Source organism: Podarcis raffonei, chromosome 18, assembly GCF_027172205.1.
Source record: "Podarcis raffonei isolate rPodRaf1 chromosome 18, rPodRaf1.pri, whole genome shotgun sequence".
Taxonomy (NCBI): domain Eukaryota; kingdom Metazoa; phylum Chordata; class Lepidosauria; order Squamata; family Lacertidae; genus Podarcis; species Podarcis raffonei.
The window spans coordinates 6,662,319-6,679,726 of NC_070619.1; the positions used below are offsets into that span (position 1 = coordinate 6,662,319).

Sequence of the window (17,408 nt, forward strand, 5' to 3'; positions counted from 1 at the left end):
GTGCCAAGAAGCTGCTCAATCAGGCTCCATTTCTGGTGAGAAGCCATTCGTTCCATCAGGCTCCTCACCTTCATCCACTGGTATCAGGCAGCATCCAGTCCACCAGATGGCAGAACAAAGGGAGAAGGGAAGCAGGCAGACTTCACCAGTGCTGCTGAGGGACCAGCAACGTTAACCTCTTCCTCTCCCTGTTACCATTCCGATTGACCATTGCAACCAAGCAGTAACACCAAAGTTTGCTTCTCCTGCCCCTTCTCCCTCCTGATCCCCTTTTCCTTGTGTCTAAGCCTGAGGGTGGGACACGGGTGGCGCTGTGGGTTAAACCACAGAGCTTAGGACTCGCCGATCAGAAGGTCGGCGGTTTGAATCCCCGCGACAGGGTGAGCTTCCGTTGTTCGGTCCCTGCTCCTGCCAACCTAGCAGTTCGAAAGCACGTCAAAGTGCAAGTAGATAAATAGGTACCGCTCCAGCAGGAAGGTAAACGGTGTTTCCGTGCGCTGCTCTGGTTCGCCAGAAGCCGCTTAGTCATGCTGGTCACATGACCCGGAAGCTGTCTGCGGACAAACGCCGGCTCCCTCAGCCAATAAAGCGAGATGAGTGCCGGAACCCCAGAGTCGGTCATGACTGGACCTAATGGTCAGGGGTCCCTTTACCTTTGCCTAAGCCTAAGGACAGGTCTGCCATGTTACTGGTACCTAAGCTGCTCTGGAAGCCTGAAGGGTAGGGTAAAAATGCTTCAAAACAAACAGACAAAGCTGCACCTCCTTTCTGTACTTGAGCTAAAGTTCCCGCACCCTCCTGCTCAATTCATCTATAGCTTCTTGAATCCTGGCATTGCTTGTAGAGAGAAAAGAATAACGCTTGAAGCAAGGCCACAGAAAACAAAAAGGCCCACAGCCCGAAACTTTAAAAAGCAGCAAGTCAATCTGAATAGGGGTGGGGGAACTTTTTCAGCCAGAGGGCAACCTTCGGGGTCCACATGCCAGTGGTGGCTTGGACCTTCAGCAGAGGTCAGGATACCGGAAAAGGGATGTGCTCTCCGCTCATTACCAAAAGTGAACAAATAAGGTTTCTAGGTCAATGGGGGGGGGAAACACCACTTTACCCTCTGCAGCTTTAGTTTCTCCTTCTCCTCAGAACTCCGGTGAATTTTCTGCGGTGCCTGAAATTGAGGGGACAGAGACGAGCATGCGTTATTTACACCCCTTTAAAGCAACAGAAACGAAGAGTCCCATGGGGCTAGCGGTCAACAGATATGTTTTCTTATTACGTAAAAATCTGAATTCCTCAAGCATCCTTTAATAAAACTTGGGGAAGCTTTGGGTGCCGGAAGAAGGGTGCAGCTCTAAGCCAGGATTTTTTTAAAAAAATCGAAAAGGTTTCACAGGTGGAACCTGCAATAAAATGCTGCACTATGTAATCATCCAGTATTTATTTATAGAATTTATATCCTGACTTTTCAGCCAAAGGAGTTCAGGTTAGCAGTGCGGAATACCTACAAGGCACTTTTCCAGAATACTCTATTACTACTATCCCACCCTCACGAGCATCTTCAGTCCTCACTAAGTTCTTCGCCCCCCCCCCAATTTGTACTTCTGTAAAACTTGGGAGTTTCTTCATAGAATCATAGAATTGGAATAGACCACAAGGGCCATCGAGTCCAACCCCCTGCCAAGCAGGAAACACCATCAGAGCACTCCTGACATATGGTTGTCAAGCCTCTGCTTAAAGACCTCCAGAGAAGGAGACTCCACCACACTCCTTGGCAGCAAATTCCACTGTCGAACAGCTCTGACTGTCAGGAAGTTCTTCCTAATGTTTAGGTGGAATCTTCTTTCTTGTAGTTTGGATCCATTGCTCCGTGTCCGCTTCTCTGGAGCAGCAGAAAACAACCTTTCTCCCTCCTCTATGTGACATCCTTTTATATATTTGAACATGGCTATCATATCACCCCTTAACCTCCTCTTCTCCAGGCTAAACATGCCCAGCTCCCTTAGCCGTTCCTCATAAGGCATCGTTTCCAGGCCTTTGACCATTTTGGTTGCCCTCCTCTGGACACGTTCCAGTTTGTCAGTGTCCTTCTTGAACTGTGGTGCCCAGAACTGGACACAGTACTCCAGGTGAGGTCTGACCAGAGCAGAATACAGTGGCACTATTACTTCCCTTGATCTTCAAGCCTGCTGATACCTCATCCTTGGCCCAAGACTGAAAAAGGAAGCAGTTGAGCATTGCTACTACATTTGACTGGAGTATTGGATGTTAGATATCCAGGGAGTATCCAATGTTTGTCGAGACTAGAGTACAACACTGAAATTGACATTGCTAATTTAGGAACGTATAGCCGTACCTTGGTTGCTGAACGCCCTGGAACTCGTACATTTCGGCTCCCGAACGATCTAAAACTGGAAGTGAGTGTTCCAGTTTTCGAATGATTTTTGGAAGTCGAACATCTGGCACGGCTTCCGATTGGCTGCAGGAACTTCCTGCAGCCAATCAGAAGCCACACTTTGGTTTCTGAACATTTTGGAAGTCGAACGGACTTCCGGAACGGATTCCATTCGACTTCCAAGGTACGATTGTACTCCAATTATGGCTAACACTGGATACAGCAGTTTCCAAAATGTTGCACAGAACGTCTTCAGGCTTTTGACCCAGGAGCCATAGTTGGAGTAAACATCCTGTAATGGAAGACATTTGTGCTACATGGTCTCCCTTCCAAACTCCTCTTGGTTCCTGCTTGCCGTGGACTCCTCCATTGTGTGAAATCACACACAGAGAGCAACCATCTAATGCGAGCTAAAGAGCTCTCTTCAATACAGACAAACCTTGGGTTGTATTCAGCAATAGTCCTACTCAGAAGAGATCCGTTCAAATTAATGGGCATGAATAACATATGTACATGAAACCTTCGTTGGACACAACCTATTGCACTTTCCAGAAGCCATGAAGCTGAAAGTAAAAGCTGAGAAGCAGCTCTTGCATAAATTGATTATGAAACACACACAAACTCACTCAAATGATCTTCCAAAATATACTTTCAAGGTGGGATGGAGTAAGATACAAAAGATGGCCAATCTTGCCCACCTAATTTACTATGATATTTATTGTGTACAGTGGTGCCTCGCAAGACGAAATTAATTTGTTCCGCAAGCTTTTTCTTCTTGCGAGTTTTTCGTCTTGCGAAGCACGGTTTCCCATAGGAATGCATTGAAAATCAATTAATGCGTTCCTATGGAGACCGCCTTCAGACCAGGTCCGGGGACAGTCTGTCCCCGGACCTCTTCTGAAGGCTGGCGGGGGGAGAAGGACTTTTCTCCCCACCGCCAGCCTTCAGAACAGCCTTCTGAAGGCTGGCGGGGGGAAGAAAAGCCCTTCTCCCGCCGCCAGCCTTCAGAAGAGTTCCCCAGGGCTGCCTAGGCTGAGGATAGCAGCCTGCTGCCCGGCGCGAGGGGCACTCTGCTTAAGAGTGCCCCTCGCGCGGGGCAGACATTCGCAGCTTGGGGAGCCCTGCAGGACTTCCCCGCAGGGCTCTCCAAGCTGCGGATAGCAGCCTGCTGCCCCGCACGAGGGGCGCTCTTAAGCAGACATTCGCAGCTTGTCCCCGGAGATTTCCCTATGGGCTTTCGTCTTGCGAAGCAAGCCCATAGGGAAATTCGTCTTGCGAAGCCGCTAAAAATCGGAAAACCCTTTCGTCTTGCGGGTTTTTCGTTTAGCGAGGCATTCGTCTTGCGGGGCACCACTGTATGATTATGTTACTCTGAGTGTTTCAGTACTGAGAAAGCACAGCTGATAGACCTACTGAATTGCATCTTAGGCTGCGTACGCACCACACATTTAAAGAGCATTGCTTTCCCCAAAGAATCCTGGGAACCATTGTTTACCCCCACAGAGCTACAATTCCCAGCACCCTCAACAAACTATCACTCCCAGGATTCTTTGGGGAAAGCCATGTGCTTCAAATGCATGTATATGGCTTTTTGGGAGAGGTTTACCCTCTTTTTGCATGATAATACTCAGAGCCTCTACCAAAGGCGTCATGGACTTTGAAGAAGAACGAACTTGGGGTGAAAGGGAGAAACGAGCTGCAGGGGAACATCTCCCAGCCCTACCCGGAAGCACCAGGGATTGAACATGGGACCTTCTGCACATAAAGCAAGATGTTCTACCAATGAGTTATGGCCCTTTCCTGGGGGGCACTGAAAGAACAGGCATATGCAAGGATTGTGGAATTTAACAGTTAAAGCCACTTCAGCAGACAAGCCTTATAGGTTACGGAATGTCAGACGGCTGCAGTTCAGCTAAAAACTCTCCAGCTCCCAATATATTAGAATCAGGACTTCTGCGACAGCACTCACTGGAATAGAGCACTAGCATACACACTCCTCTTTTTTGCTGCATATGAAAGCCATTGTGTGCTGGCACCCCCAGCACTTTCATCAATACAAAATGCCGGCACCCCCCCAAAAACGTCAATGCCTCCCATTAAATTTCAGTAGGGCCTGGGAAGAAACTATGCCCCATCCAAGCAGCAGCAGCAGCAGCAGCAGCACAGCTCACGCCACACACCTTGCGCTGCACACGTATTTCCCCAGAACAATAAAAGGTGATCAAAATAAAAGTGTGCCCCAGATTCTTCTGTTTAAACATTATCCGGTGTTTCTCTAGAATGCCATCCTTCCCTGACCTAAGGTAAAGGTACCCCTGCCCGTATGGGCCAGTCTTGACAGACTCTAGGGTTGTGCGCCCATCTCACTCAAGAGGCCAGGGGCCAGCGCTGTCCGGAGACACTTCTGGGTCACGTGGCCAGCGTGACATCGCTGCTCTGGCGAGCCAGAGCTGCACACGGAAACGCCGTTTACCTTCCCGCCGGTAAGCGGTCCCTATTTATCTACTTGCACTTTGATGTGCTTTCGAACTGCTAGGTTGGCAGGCGCTGGGACCGAGCAACGGGAGCGCACCCCGTTGCGGGGATTCGAACCGCCGACCTTTCGATCAGCAAGCCCTAGGCGCTGAGGCTTTTACCCACAGCGCCACCCATGTCCCGTGTCCCTGACCTAAAATTAAGCAATACGGGGGGGGGGGTATTCTGGAGCCACTAGATTATATTTGAATTGCTGTATCTCCTCCACTTCACTTTTCTTGGGTTGGTTTCTTTTTTCAGGCCTTTACATCTCTCTACATGGGAGATTAACCACATTTCCACTGCTCTGTGTAGGCCAAAACAGTCTGCTGAAGGGCCGCCCCCCCCCCATATATGTCACAGCAAACATCCACGTTTCATGTGGGGTGAAACATTTTCCAGGGCTTTCTTTTTCCACAGCATTTTTTTCTATTTTACAGGATCTTTAGTAACAACGAATGGATGCCAATCACAAATACAGCGTTAGGTACGCCCAGGGTGGATTTGATTTAAATCACGATTTAAATCACTAGTCAGTAAGACTTGATTTAAATCATTTTTTTTTTTACCGAAAGACTCAATCTTGCTAGTATAATCTTAATATTTACAACCAGGTGAAGGTTTCATTTTTGGAATAATAAATATTCGGAGTAGTTTTTACAATTCTATCAAAAATTTCTGATTTGGTTATACTATTATAAATACATAGGCAGACAATTATGAAATTATTGTGTGGTTTAATAAGTTAACATCAGCAAGTTATATTTGGACAATTTTCTGATGTACTTTAATGGAAGGGGAATTCCCCCCCCTTAATATCAATTTATTTAACTAAAACAATAACATTATAGCATATGTATCCATGTTTGTTAACAGATGTGGTTAAACAGTTTTTAAAAAACAAAAAACAAAAACTGAGCAGACATGAAAAACTGAAAACAAATTCTTATTTCCTGATGAATAGCCTGTGGACTATAATGTAACTTAAATAGAAAACTATATTTAGAGAGATTTCCCCTCCAAAATCATTTTATTTTAAAAATCCAATTTAAATTAAAAAAACTGTATTAAATCAAAAAATCCAAATTAAATAAAAAAATCTGCTTTTTTTTTAATCATTAATTTTTATCCACCTTGGGTATGCCTGGCAGTTTCTAAGTTTTTAGCGTAACTTTATTAGGCACAAATAAGCATGCTAAATTAGATCACTCTGTTGGGCGCCAGAAAGCTTTCCAATAAAAGCTGAACTTTTTCCAGTGCAAATTAGCTGACTATGCATAGGAGACCACCCCCTCCATCCCATTTCATTGCTACTGTGCCCGAGAGGAGACAGTTCCTGTCACACCAACACAGTTATTTCTGAAGGGTTTGGCACTCAGATGACTATTTCCAGCCTATAACACGTGGTGGCCAAAATTCCAACCAGTCAAAAAGAAGATCCAATAGAGTGAGTGTTAAATATATTTAGAACATGCCACTCCTTGCAAGACTTAGATTTCCACGTTGTATCTCAGCCAGCAGACTCTAATTCCCAACCTATGCTACCAATCAATCACTTAAGCCACATTCTAATAGCAACTTAAAACCCAAATATTTCCCTGTTCTAGTGATCTTTAGTTCTGAGAGCCTGCAGGTGAATTTTACCTAATCATGTGAAGTTGTACCTTTTTAAAAAGTGTGCTGGGGTGAGGAGAGACACCTCCTTTTTTTTACTTTCTTTAACCAGACCTTCCCTGATTCTGATCAGGCTGCACCACCATGCAAAATCAGAAACATTGTATGTTCTTGTTCAGAATCAAGGATACAGTAACTTCAAGCAAAGCTAAGGTTAGCCAGCTACCAGTCCCATGGAGCAACTGTACAGTACAGTGTTACCTTGGTTTACGAACTTAATCTGTTCCAGAGGTTCGTTCTTAAACCAAGGCGTGCTTTCCCATAGCTGCGGGGGACTCAATTTACAAATGGAACACACTCAACAGGTTCTGCTTCCAAGGCAAAGTTCACAAACCAAAACACCTGCTTCCGGGTTTGCAGCGTTCTTAATCCAAGTTGTTCATAAACTAAGCTGTTCTTAAACCAAGGTACCACTGTATTTGACAACTGGCAGCTAAAGTAAGAAGTCTGCCCACAAGTTTCACTTTTAAGGAGAGGAAGATAGCAATGAAAAGTTTAAAGGGTAAAGGGACCCCTGGCCATTAGGTCCAGTCGTGACCGACTCTGGGGTTGCAGCGCTCATCTCGCTTTACTGGCCGAGGGATCCGGCGTACAGCTTCCGGGTCATGTGGCCAGCAGGACTAAGCCGCCTCTGGTGATCCAGAGCAGCGCACGGAAACTCCTTTACCTTCCCGCTGGAGTGGTACCTATTTATCTACTTGCACTTTGATGTGCTTTCGAACTGCTAGTAGGGACGGAGCAATGGGAGCTCACCCCGTCACGGGGATTCGAACCGCCGACCTTCTGATCAGCAAGTCCTAGGCTCTGTGGTTTAACCCACAGCGCCACCCGTGTCCCTACGTTTAGAGCATGGCATATTTCATGCTTTGGTGCGATGTCTTTCTTGCTTTTTTATGCTTAGTAGTGAGCTGGGCATTCACACGCTTGCTCCCTAAGTCAGGTACTTAGTAGACATGACTTTACAACATCATAGAACTGTAGAGCCGGAAGGGACTACGAGGGAATGCAGGAATCTTTCATCCAACCTGGGGCTTGAATCCAGGACCCTATAATTATGAATCTTAAAGGCCCGGGAAACAACTGTCCATGGCCCTCTGGCAGCGATGGTGGCTCATTTACCAGAAGTAATGTACTTAGTGTTAACTCTGGAAGTGTATATACTTGATTCTGGCCAAACCTAAGCCTCCTAGAGGGAAGCGGGTGGCGCTATGGGTTAAACCACAGAGCCTAGGACTTGCCGATTGGAAGGTCGGCAGTTCGAAGCCCGTGATGGGGTGAGCACCCGTTGCTCGGTTCCTGCTCCTGCCAACCTAGCAGTTCGAAAGCACATCAAGTGCAAGTAGATAAACAGGTACTGCTCCGGCGGGAAGGTAAACGGCATTTCCGTGTGCTGCTCTGTTTCGCCAGAAGCGGCTTAGTCATGCTAGCCACATGACCCGGAAGCTGTACGCCGTCTCCCTTGGCCAATAAAGCGAGATGAGCACCACAACCCCAGAGTTGGCCACGACTGGACCTAATGGTCAGGAGTCCCTTTACCTTTTAAGCCTCCTAGAGCAAAATATACATAGAAGATTGTAACTGCTCAGGATAAAAAACAGGGGATTCGAACCGCCGACCTTCCGATCGGCAAGCCCTAGGCTCTGTGGTTTAAACCACAACACCACCCGTGTCCCTAACTGCTCAGGATGCAAGTATCCAAAAAAAAAACAAAAAAAAACCCCTAACCCACTGACAGAAAAGAGAAATATGTAACATAGCTTTTAGAAGTCACTGTACAATGTGGAAACCTGTGTTTGAAGCTGAAATCCTGAGGGAGAACCTGATAGGGAAAGACCTAGGACAGGCACGTCCAACTCCCAAGAGACTGTGATCTACTCCCAGTATAAAAGAAACAGGCAGTGATCTATCCATTGTCACTGGAGCGAGAAGCGTGCGGTTTTGGGGGGGAGGATTGTCAAGAGTTGTTGATTGTGGGGGGCCTTTGACCCGACTCTTTTAGCTTTTTTTGGGGGGGGGGAGACGCTCAGCCAAAACTCCAGGACTCACAATCGCACGCAGCACTAAAGAAAATATTACCGTATTTTTTTAAGACTCACTTTTCCCTCCTAAAAAGTAAGGGGAAATGTGTGTGCATCTTATGGAGCGAATGCAGGCTGCGCAGCTATCCCAGAAGCCAGAACAGCAAGAGGGATTGCTGCTTTCACTGCGCAGCGATCCCTCTTGCTGTTCTGGCTTCTGAGATTCAGAATATTTTTTTTTCTTGTTTTCCTCCTCCAAAAGACCTCCAGGTCTTGTGGCCTGGTGCGTCTTATAGAGCGAAAAATACGATACTTTCGCTTTCCACCTTGCCTGGCTTTCAATGCTGCTGCAGCGCCGATGGAGGAACCTAGCACCGGGGGCGGAATCATTCTTTGCCCATGATCTACCAGGAGCACCCCGGGGATCTACCTGTCAATTGCTGTCAACCGGTTGGACATGTCTGACGTAGAAGATACGACAGACGAGGACTGTAAAGGCACCAAAGCTGGAGTAAATTAAATGGGCAGAGAGAGGACACTTGAGAGATGAGCGTGTGGATAAGGCAGCAACAGGAAGCTGGGAAAGAGAAGATCTTGCTAAGGAACATTTACCATCTTTATTGCTTCTATCTCAACACATACTATACCTTTCCAACAGGTGTTGAAGCAGCCATCGGACTAATATTGTCCTTGCATCCTTGTACACGCAGGGATTCAGGTGAACTGGTAAGGGAGGTGGAACTTAACGAGGAATTTGTATAATCCTTGCTCTCTCCAGGACAAGACTCAATTGTCTCATTTCCAGAAGACAGGCTCCTTTCCAAAGGTGAAGCTTGTGGAGATCTGGCCGTCATGATATCCTCCAGGACAATGACGGGCATTTTCCTTTCAAATATGACATTACTGTGTTTGCTCTCTGTAGTACTATTGGTTTCTGTTTTGGTCAACACCATATCTGATAATTCATCCTCATCTGGTGTAACTGGGCAAGTTGCCATCAGAACATCCACAGGGGTATTACAAACAGGCTTTTGTGGACCAGATTGGGCTTCCGTTTCCTCGTGAGTTTTCTCTACAGGTGCCGCTACTTTGTTCGATTTGCAGTGGTCTGTGTCAGTATCACTCAGTCTGTGGTTGGAATCCTCTGTCAAGTCTATGAAGGGCAACTGACTTGTGCTATTTTTTGTGCTTTTCTGCACAAAGTTATCTAACGGGCCCTTGCCGTTAATGAGTTTTGGAACAAATTGTGTCTCGGTTTCCTCATGGCAGCTGTTCTCCACATTGTCCGGTAACGGATGTGACAAACCAGGACAGGGCGTGTTTTGATCAAAGACGTTTTGAGAGTTCCTGCCTCTTTTGACTCCTGGGTTTCCATCAAGTTTCTCCTTTGGTATGGGATTCAAACGCTTGAAAGGCAATCGTGCTGGAAGAGAAAAAGAAGAAGCTGAAGAATGGTAGCTTACAATTTTTGGCAAGATAAAAAAGAGGCAAATGATCTAACATATGAATGTATTTTTCCCAATAAAAGTACAGATTTTAGAATGCTGGATCTGTGCACCCACGCTTACTAAATAACACCCATTTGCAAGGGGGGGTGAGAAGGAAGAGGCCTTGGAGATAACCTAGCTCATCCCCCTATGAAATTACAGCATCCCTGATAGATGCTGAACTTCTGCTTAAATAGTTGCAGTGAAGAACAGCCCACATCTCCCAAGCCAGACTATTCCTGTATCAATCATCTCTTACCGTTAGGAAGTTTATGTTTTTAAATCAAAACTGTCTGCAGACCTCTTTGGTAACAAGCAACAAATGTTTAATACTACGAACAATAATTTCCTCCTGATGTTTAGCCAAATTCTACGTTGTTGCAATTTTCATTCGTTAACTCTAGCCCTACCCTGAAGACCAGGGGTCAGCAAACTTTTCCTGCAGGGGGCCAGTCCACTGTCCCTCAGACCTTGTGGGGGGCCAGACTTTTTTTTTGGGGGGGAGAACAAATTCCTATGCCCCACAAATAACCCACAGATGCATTTTAAATAAAAGCACACATTCTACTCATGTAAAAACATGCTGATTCCCAGACCGTCCGCAGGCTGGATTTAGAAGGTGATTGGGCTGGATCTGGCCCCTGGGCCTTAGTTTGTCTACCCATGCTGTAGACTGTAGAGCCACAGGGAACAAGCCTGCTCCGTACATGCAACAGCATGGTGTAGTTAAAAGATACTACACCATGTGTCCCTTCAGACGCTGTTGGGCTCTCAGCTTCTATCAGCCCAACAACCAGCATGGCCAATGGTGAGGGATGAAGGGAATATCCAGAGGGACACAAGTTCCTCATCCCAGATGCAGGCGATAGGTTAGGACTGGGAAGAACCAGGTTCAAAGATCACAAGTAGATCACTGGGCAACTTTCAGCCTAACCCAACCCATAAAGTTGCTGTGTGGATAAGAGCAAATGCAGCCATATACCCCACCCTGAGCTCATGGATGGGATAAAACACGCAGCCCAAAACTGAATAAAAATGCAACTCTCATCTTTTAAACAGGAAAAAAAAAAGGTGGCGACATATCAAGATGGTCCTGAAATGACAGAAAAATTTTTCCTCTTGCAAAAATCGTAACCATTCACAAATACAACAAGTAGAATCATACTCCATATATATGTACGACAGGGCACTGAATAACTTCTGCTTTGCAAAGATTGTAGCAAAACACCATTGCTTTTCCTCAAATTAAATCAATATTGTATTCCTGGAAATGTAGCATTCTGAGTTCAAAGGTTTATGCATAGTATCACACTTAATTATAAAGAACTCTAACAAGCCTGAAGGAAAAGAGTTTAGCAAGTCTGTGCTATGCAGAAAAAATAGCCTGGGCTGAAAATGAGTCAGGGTTTTTTGTTTTTGCATGAAACGGGTTACCTTGTATCAGTTTCCGGGCTGGAACCGCTGATTTATCTTGACACTCCATAGCTGTCAATGGAAGACAATCAATTTAATTATAAACTGCATTTGATGAATGCGTTTACGGAAAAGGTTTATGAAAACAGTCTATAAACACAATAGTCTTAAAATATTGAAAAACGTAGTGTTGCAACGAATAATTCAACATTTCATTGGAAACATCAAACATGCGCATGAACTGAAAGCTTCCCTAATTATTAGGCATCTAGGGTTGCATCCAATTACATGCAATTCAGAGCAGACCCACTGATATTAATAGGACTACGTTCGTCACTTCTATTTAACTTCCCACAGAACTGGAGAGGCTTGGCGGGTCTAATTAGGCTGATAGCCAGAAGCTCCCCATTGCCACTGTACCCCACTGATTCCCTAGGGGAGCAGTACCCCTTTCCCACACCCAACTCTCATTGCAAGTTACCAGTTGTTCCCTGTCTTCCCTCCCTGCCTCCTTCCCTAGATCTCACGCAGACCCAATCACTCCTCAAACCACAAGTCCTACTCTATCACTATTACACCTTCTCCACTAACACCCAGGTGTGGGGAACCTTTGCCCCCAGTCACGGCCGAACCACACCTCCCATCAGACGCAGAAAACACAGCCTCAGATTATGAGAGGTGCGATTCGGCAACATCTGGAGGGACAAAGGCACCCAATGCCAACACTAACCTTTTCAATATTTTTGACAGCGTCAGTTCTCCAAGCGTGTCCCTTTACCTTTAAGCCTGCATATCACTGACTTCCTTGCAAGTCCAAACATAATGTCTTTCCAATCCATCACCCTCATTCCTACAGCAGTCATCTAGATGCCAACATGCCCTTCTTGATATTTTGGCCGGATGTTTACTTGCACCCCATTGCCAAGTTAACAAAAAACGCAGCCCACGTGCCAGTTTTAAGACTGCGTTGCGTAATGGCTTGTGGTGCTAGAACAATATACCAACACACGGGCGCTTTACATTAACATATATGGTCATATTCGTGCGTGATCACCACCAAACATTAACCCTGCTTCCTCAGCAACAACATTGGTTGCCAAACGAAGGAACGCTCAAATGAAAGAGTTTCACCTTATGCCTTGTGACAGCCCCACCCCCCTATAGCTGTGATGATTCAAGGTGAGTATAGCAGGGGGCTTTCATCAGGGGACTCCCCTCCCTTCATAATTCAAGCTCTGGGAGTCACCTGCCATGGCCCATCCAACACTTGCTGGACCCAGGCTCTCCTTCCTTAAACCTGCCTCAATTTCCTCCCTGCCTCAGTTTCTCTCAGGCGGCAATATGTTCTCCATTTCCCGTTTCCCTCCCTTGGGACCCCCCTCCAAAAGCTCCATTTCGAGAGCCACAGAACTGTATAGTTGGAAGGGACCCTGGGGGGTCATCTAATCCAGCCCCCCTTGCAGTGCAAAAATCTCAGCTAAAGCATCCCTGACAGAGGGCTCCGTCCAACCTCTGCTTGAAAACCTGCAACATAGACATATCCCTGCCTCCCTTCTCCACCCCCCCCAAAAAAGTGTTTCTACTTACAGGGACTCTGACACCCACACCAACTCATGTCTGCCCCCCACAACAGCTCCCTTGGCCCTGCCTCAGTTTCCCTCCCCAGCAGCCCATAAGATATCCCCCCTCCCTCCCTCTCTGCTGCCAGCGCCTCAGTTCCCCCTCTGAAAGCCTGCAGCCATTGGTTAGAGAACATGGGTGTGCAATTACCATAGAACTGTATAGAGTTGGAAGGGATCCCCAGGGGTCATCCAGTCCAACCCCCTGCAATGCAGGAGTCTCAGCCAAAGCATCCCTGACAGATGACCCCATCCAACCTCTGCTTGGAAACCTCAGACATAAGCATATCTCTGCTTCGCTTCTCCCCCCATCAAAAAAATTCCCAATTATCGTAGAATTGTGTGTAGAGTTGGAAGGGACCCCCAGAGGTCATCCAGTCCAACCCCCTGAAATGCAGGAGTCTCAGCCAAAGCACCCCTGGCAGATGACCCCATCCAACCTCTGCTTGGAAACCTCAGACAAAAACATATCTCTACAGTGGTACCTCGGGTTGAGTACTTAATTCGTTCCGGAGGTCCGTCCTTAACCTGAAACTGTTCTTAACCTGAAGCACCACTTTAGCTAATGGGGCCTCCCGCTGCTGCCACGCCGCCAGAGCGCGATTTCTGTTCTCATTCTGAAGCAAAGTTCTTAACCCGAGGTACTACTTCTGGGTTAGCGGAGTCTGTAACCTGAAGCGTATGTAACCTGAGGTACCACTGTACTTCGCTTCCCCCCCCCCAAGAGCTTCCTTGGCCCTGCCTCAGTTTCCCTCCCCAGCAGCCCATAAAATATCCCCCCTCTCTCCCTCTCTGCTGCAGCGCCTCAGTTCCTCCTCTGAAAGCCTGCAGCCAGTGGTTAGAGAACATGGGTGTAGAACTGTATAGAGTTGGAAGGGAACCCCAGGGGTCATCCAGCCCAACCCCCAGCAGCCCATAAGCCATTCCCTCCCTCCCGCTCTGCAGAGCCGCCCTACCCACCCCTTTCCCCCCTCAGGACGACAATTATCCCCCCCCCAATATATCCACCTCAGCAGCCACGACATGCCTCAGTTCCCCCTCAGGAACCCCCCCACCATCAGCACCTTAATACCCGCAGCGTGACACACACACACAACCCCCCCACCCCTTTTCCCGCTTCAGTTTCCCCTCAAGACAATATCTCCCCCCCAAAAGTCCCCCCCCAATTATCGTAGAACTGTGTGTAGAGTTGGAAGGGAACCCCAGGGGTCATCCAGCCCAACCCCCATAAGACATTCCCTCCCTCCCGCTCTGCAGAGCCGCCCTACCCACCCCTTTCCCCCCTCAGGACAACAATTATTTCCCCCCCTCCAATATATCCACCTCAGCAGCCACGACATGCCTCAGTTCCCCCTCAGGAACCACCTTAATACCCGCAGCGTGACACACACACACAACCCCCCACCCCTTTTCCCGCTTCAGTTTTCTTATCTCCCCCCCTCCCCACAAACCCACGACCCTCCTTCCCCGACCTGCCTCAGTTTCCCCTCCCCTCGAGCCCTCCCTCCCCCCCCCACGAAGGGTCGCGGGGCGATACTTCCTATCTTCTTTCTCCCTCTCTCTCACCTGCTACAAAGTTTTCCCTCAGGACTGAGGCGCTGAGGGGAGAAGAAGAGGGAAAGGCCTCTCGCGCGCGGGAGAGAGAGGCCGAGCCGGGCTCCCCCTCACGAGAACCGGGGGCGGGGGGCGCGCGCGCGTCCCCGAGGCACGCTCCCGCGCCTGCCCCCTCTTAACAACCCTCACAGAGGGGGCTGAAAAAACCACCACACAAAGCCGCCCGTTACCCGCGACGGCGGCTTTTTGTCCCCTCCGGCACCCCGTCCGGCTCCCGCTTCCCTCGCGCCCGCTCGTATTTGGCGGGATCTCGGGAGGACTTCGCGCTCCGGCGCCCTGATTGGGCGGGACGCCGCGCCCCACGTGACTCGGGTTTCCTTTCTCTTTTCTTCCCCCGCCTTCATTAGGCTCGCGGAGTAATGTAAGCGAACTCTCGCGACAAGAGGAACGGGGAAGGTCCCGAACGCGCACGCGCGGGTCGCTCCGCTTAGCCACGCCCCTGGCCACGCCTCCCCGCCCGCCTGGCCCAACGTCTTCTCGCGTGGGCCCCCCTGCGTAGAGGCAGCGTGGGAAAAACAGGGATAGTTCTCGCGATAACTGACGGGAAACGTGACGCATGCGCCCCTGGTTCATTCGCCCGCCTATAAAGATAAAACAGCTAGATTAGTGGCTCAACTCTCGGGTCTAGTGCAAAAGCTGTAGTAGTAGTAATAGTAGCATTACTATATAACTATTTTATTTTGTTATCAGTATTTATATATATATATATAAAATTATTATTTTTACCCCCATAATTATCACCATTTCACCATTAATTATTATATAATTATTATTAATATTAGTTGTTAATTATTGTTTTATCCCGCCGTTTTCCCTGGCATGTGCTCAACGCGGCTTAAAGAGAAAATAAGAATAAGTAAAACAATAATTCGACAACAAGGGAGGCTCACATCTCTCAGACTGCCTTGATTTTTATAATGATTTTAAGCCATGTAATGCATTTCATTCTGTTTTTCTATGGTTTTTAAAATAACAACAACTGTTACTACTACTACTAATAATAATTTGATTCGGAAGTGATTTTAGAATGTATTTCAATTAATTGACTGTGTATTTCAATTAATTGAATGTATTTCAATTAATTGACTGATTTTATGTAAATTGCTATTTTTACTGATGTTAGCCGCTGTGAGCCCGGCTTTGGCTGGGGAGGGCGGGATATAAATAAAATTTTATTTTTATTATTAATAATAATAAATAACTACTACTACTACTACTACTAATATATATAAATACTGATAACAAAATAAAATTATTATATTATATTATATTATATTATATTATATTATATTATATTATATTATGGCGCCGTCCACCCGCAAATAAATATAACTCGTATCTAACTGGTGCACGTTCTCGGCAAGGGATGATGGGAGTTGTAGTTCAGAACGGCCAGGCGCGGGAGGCAGCCGCGGCGTCCGGCTACTCCTGTAATACATCTCGATCCGAATCTTCCAGCAAAGGAAGACAGGGGGCGCTCTGGCCCCGCTCTTCGAAGCGCGGGATGGGCGTGGCCGCGGCGTGACGCGGTTTCGTTCCCGGCGCTCTATCCCGCCCGCGTCTATGGTTGGAAGCGTGGAGTCCGGATCTCACTCTCTCCTCCTCATTGCCACACTTTTCTTTCCGGCGGAGGAGCGCGTATCCCTCCGCCCGCCTGCGCGCCTGCGCGTTAGGTGGGGTGGCGGAAGTGAAGCGCCGAGGGGAGCCAGAGAGCGAGCTCAGCCCGAGCCTGGATGTTTTCCCCCCCACCCCGTGTCCTCCCCGTTCCTCTTCCCCGGCTGTTCCTCCGACCTGCCTCCTCTGCGCCTTTCGGGGGTGGGCGCGGGGATTACTTTGTGTGTCCGTCCGCGGTCTGAACCTGTCAGTCCTTGTCCTCCTTTCTGTCTCATTCCTCTCCCCTCCCTCTCTTGAAGCCTTCTTTTTTAAAACAACAAGAACCAAAAAGAAAAAAAACATTCCCCTTCAGCCAAGCCTGGCCTCTCCTCCCTTTCCCTCCCTCTTCCTCAGGGACTACTTTTCCTCCCTTCCTTTGCCTCACTGAGGACTAGCCTCTTGAACCTCCCAAACTGCCCAGGAGCAGCTGTGTCAACTGTCTCTGCCTGTCTGCCTTCCTTTCTGTCTCCTTACACTCACTTGTCTCTCAGAAGCCTCTCTTGCCTTTTCAATTTTCATTTTTATTAGGGGGAGCTCCTTTCATCTGACACTTTGGTCTTTTTCTGTGTCATTTTGGGGGTGTCTCTCTTTGTGTCAGGCACAGATTCTGTGTGTCCCCCTTTTTTCTGGCAACCTCTCTACCTCTTGGGACGGGCTTAGTCTTCTCTTCGCCTCCGCCTGCTAACTTATCCAGTGGCCTCCTTCCTTTCAGGGGCTGGGGTCTGGCCCCCCACCCTTCCACCAACCTCTGTGCCTCAAATCATATAGCCCCCGGGGGCACCTGCCTGCTCCCCCTTTCCCTCTGCCTCTTGTTCGTTTTCCCCACCGCCGTGAGCCATTTTTCCGTAACTAGAAGGAGGCACCATGTCTGTGGCCGGGTTAAAGAAGCAGTTCTACAAAGCTAGCCAGGTGAGACGAGAACATGTCTGTCTTATCTGTTTGGGGAAAAAGAATGGGGAAGGGTTGCACAGATGAGATACCCTTGGGTTCTGATTGCCTCTGATCTAATTTATTTTAATATAACCTTTTA

The 17,408-nt window shown here is 47.8% G+C and overlaps 2 protein-coding genes and 1 long non-coding RNA gene across 5 annotated transcripts in view; 2 read left to right on the forward strand and 1 right to left on the reverse strand.

The window, feature by feature from the left end:
- CHAF1A (chromatin assembly factor 1 subunit A) overlaps positions 1-15,018 on the reverse strand; it is a 32,295-nt gene extending 17,277 nt beyond the window's left edge. Inside the window, exons 1-4 of one of the 2 annotated variants that reach the window (XM_053372725.1) lie at positions 14,896-15,018; positions 11,514-11,564; positions 9,240-10,015; positions 1,106-1,162 (exon numbers count right to left, since the gene is read on the reverse strand). In XM_053372725.1, coding sequence (XP_053228700.1) covers positions 1,106-1,162; positions 9,240-10,015; positions 11,514-11,562 — 882 coding nt within the window. In that variant the 5' untranslated portion in view covers positions 11,563-11,564; positions 14,896-15,018. Of the gene's footprint in view, positions 1-1,105; positions 1,163-9,239; positions 10,016-11,513; positions 11,565-14,677 lie in introns of both variants that reach the window. The other variant, XM_053372724.1, reaches the window with a different exon arrangement.
- LOC128405798 (uncharacterized) overlaps positions 1-17,408 on the forward strand; it is a 227,796-nt gene that overhangs the window by 78,840 nt on the left and 131,548 nt on the right. The gene's annotated exons all lie outside the window — the stretch shown is intronic.
- The window catches only part of SH3GL1 (SH3 domain containing GRB2 like 1, endophilin A2), a 59,122-nt gene continuing 58,070 nt past the window's right edge, over positions 16,357-17,408 (forward strand). For both annotated transcript variants that reach the window (XM_053372751.1, XM_053372752.1), the window contains exon 1: positions 16,357-17,287. In XM_053372751.1, coding sequence (XP_053228726.1) covers positions 17,243-17,287 — 45 coding nt within the window. In that variant the 5' untranslated portion in view covers positions 16,357-17,242. The remainder of the gene's footprint in view (positions 17,288-17,408) is intronic.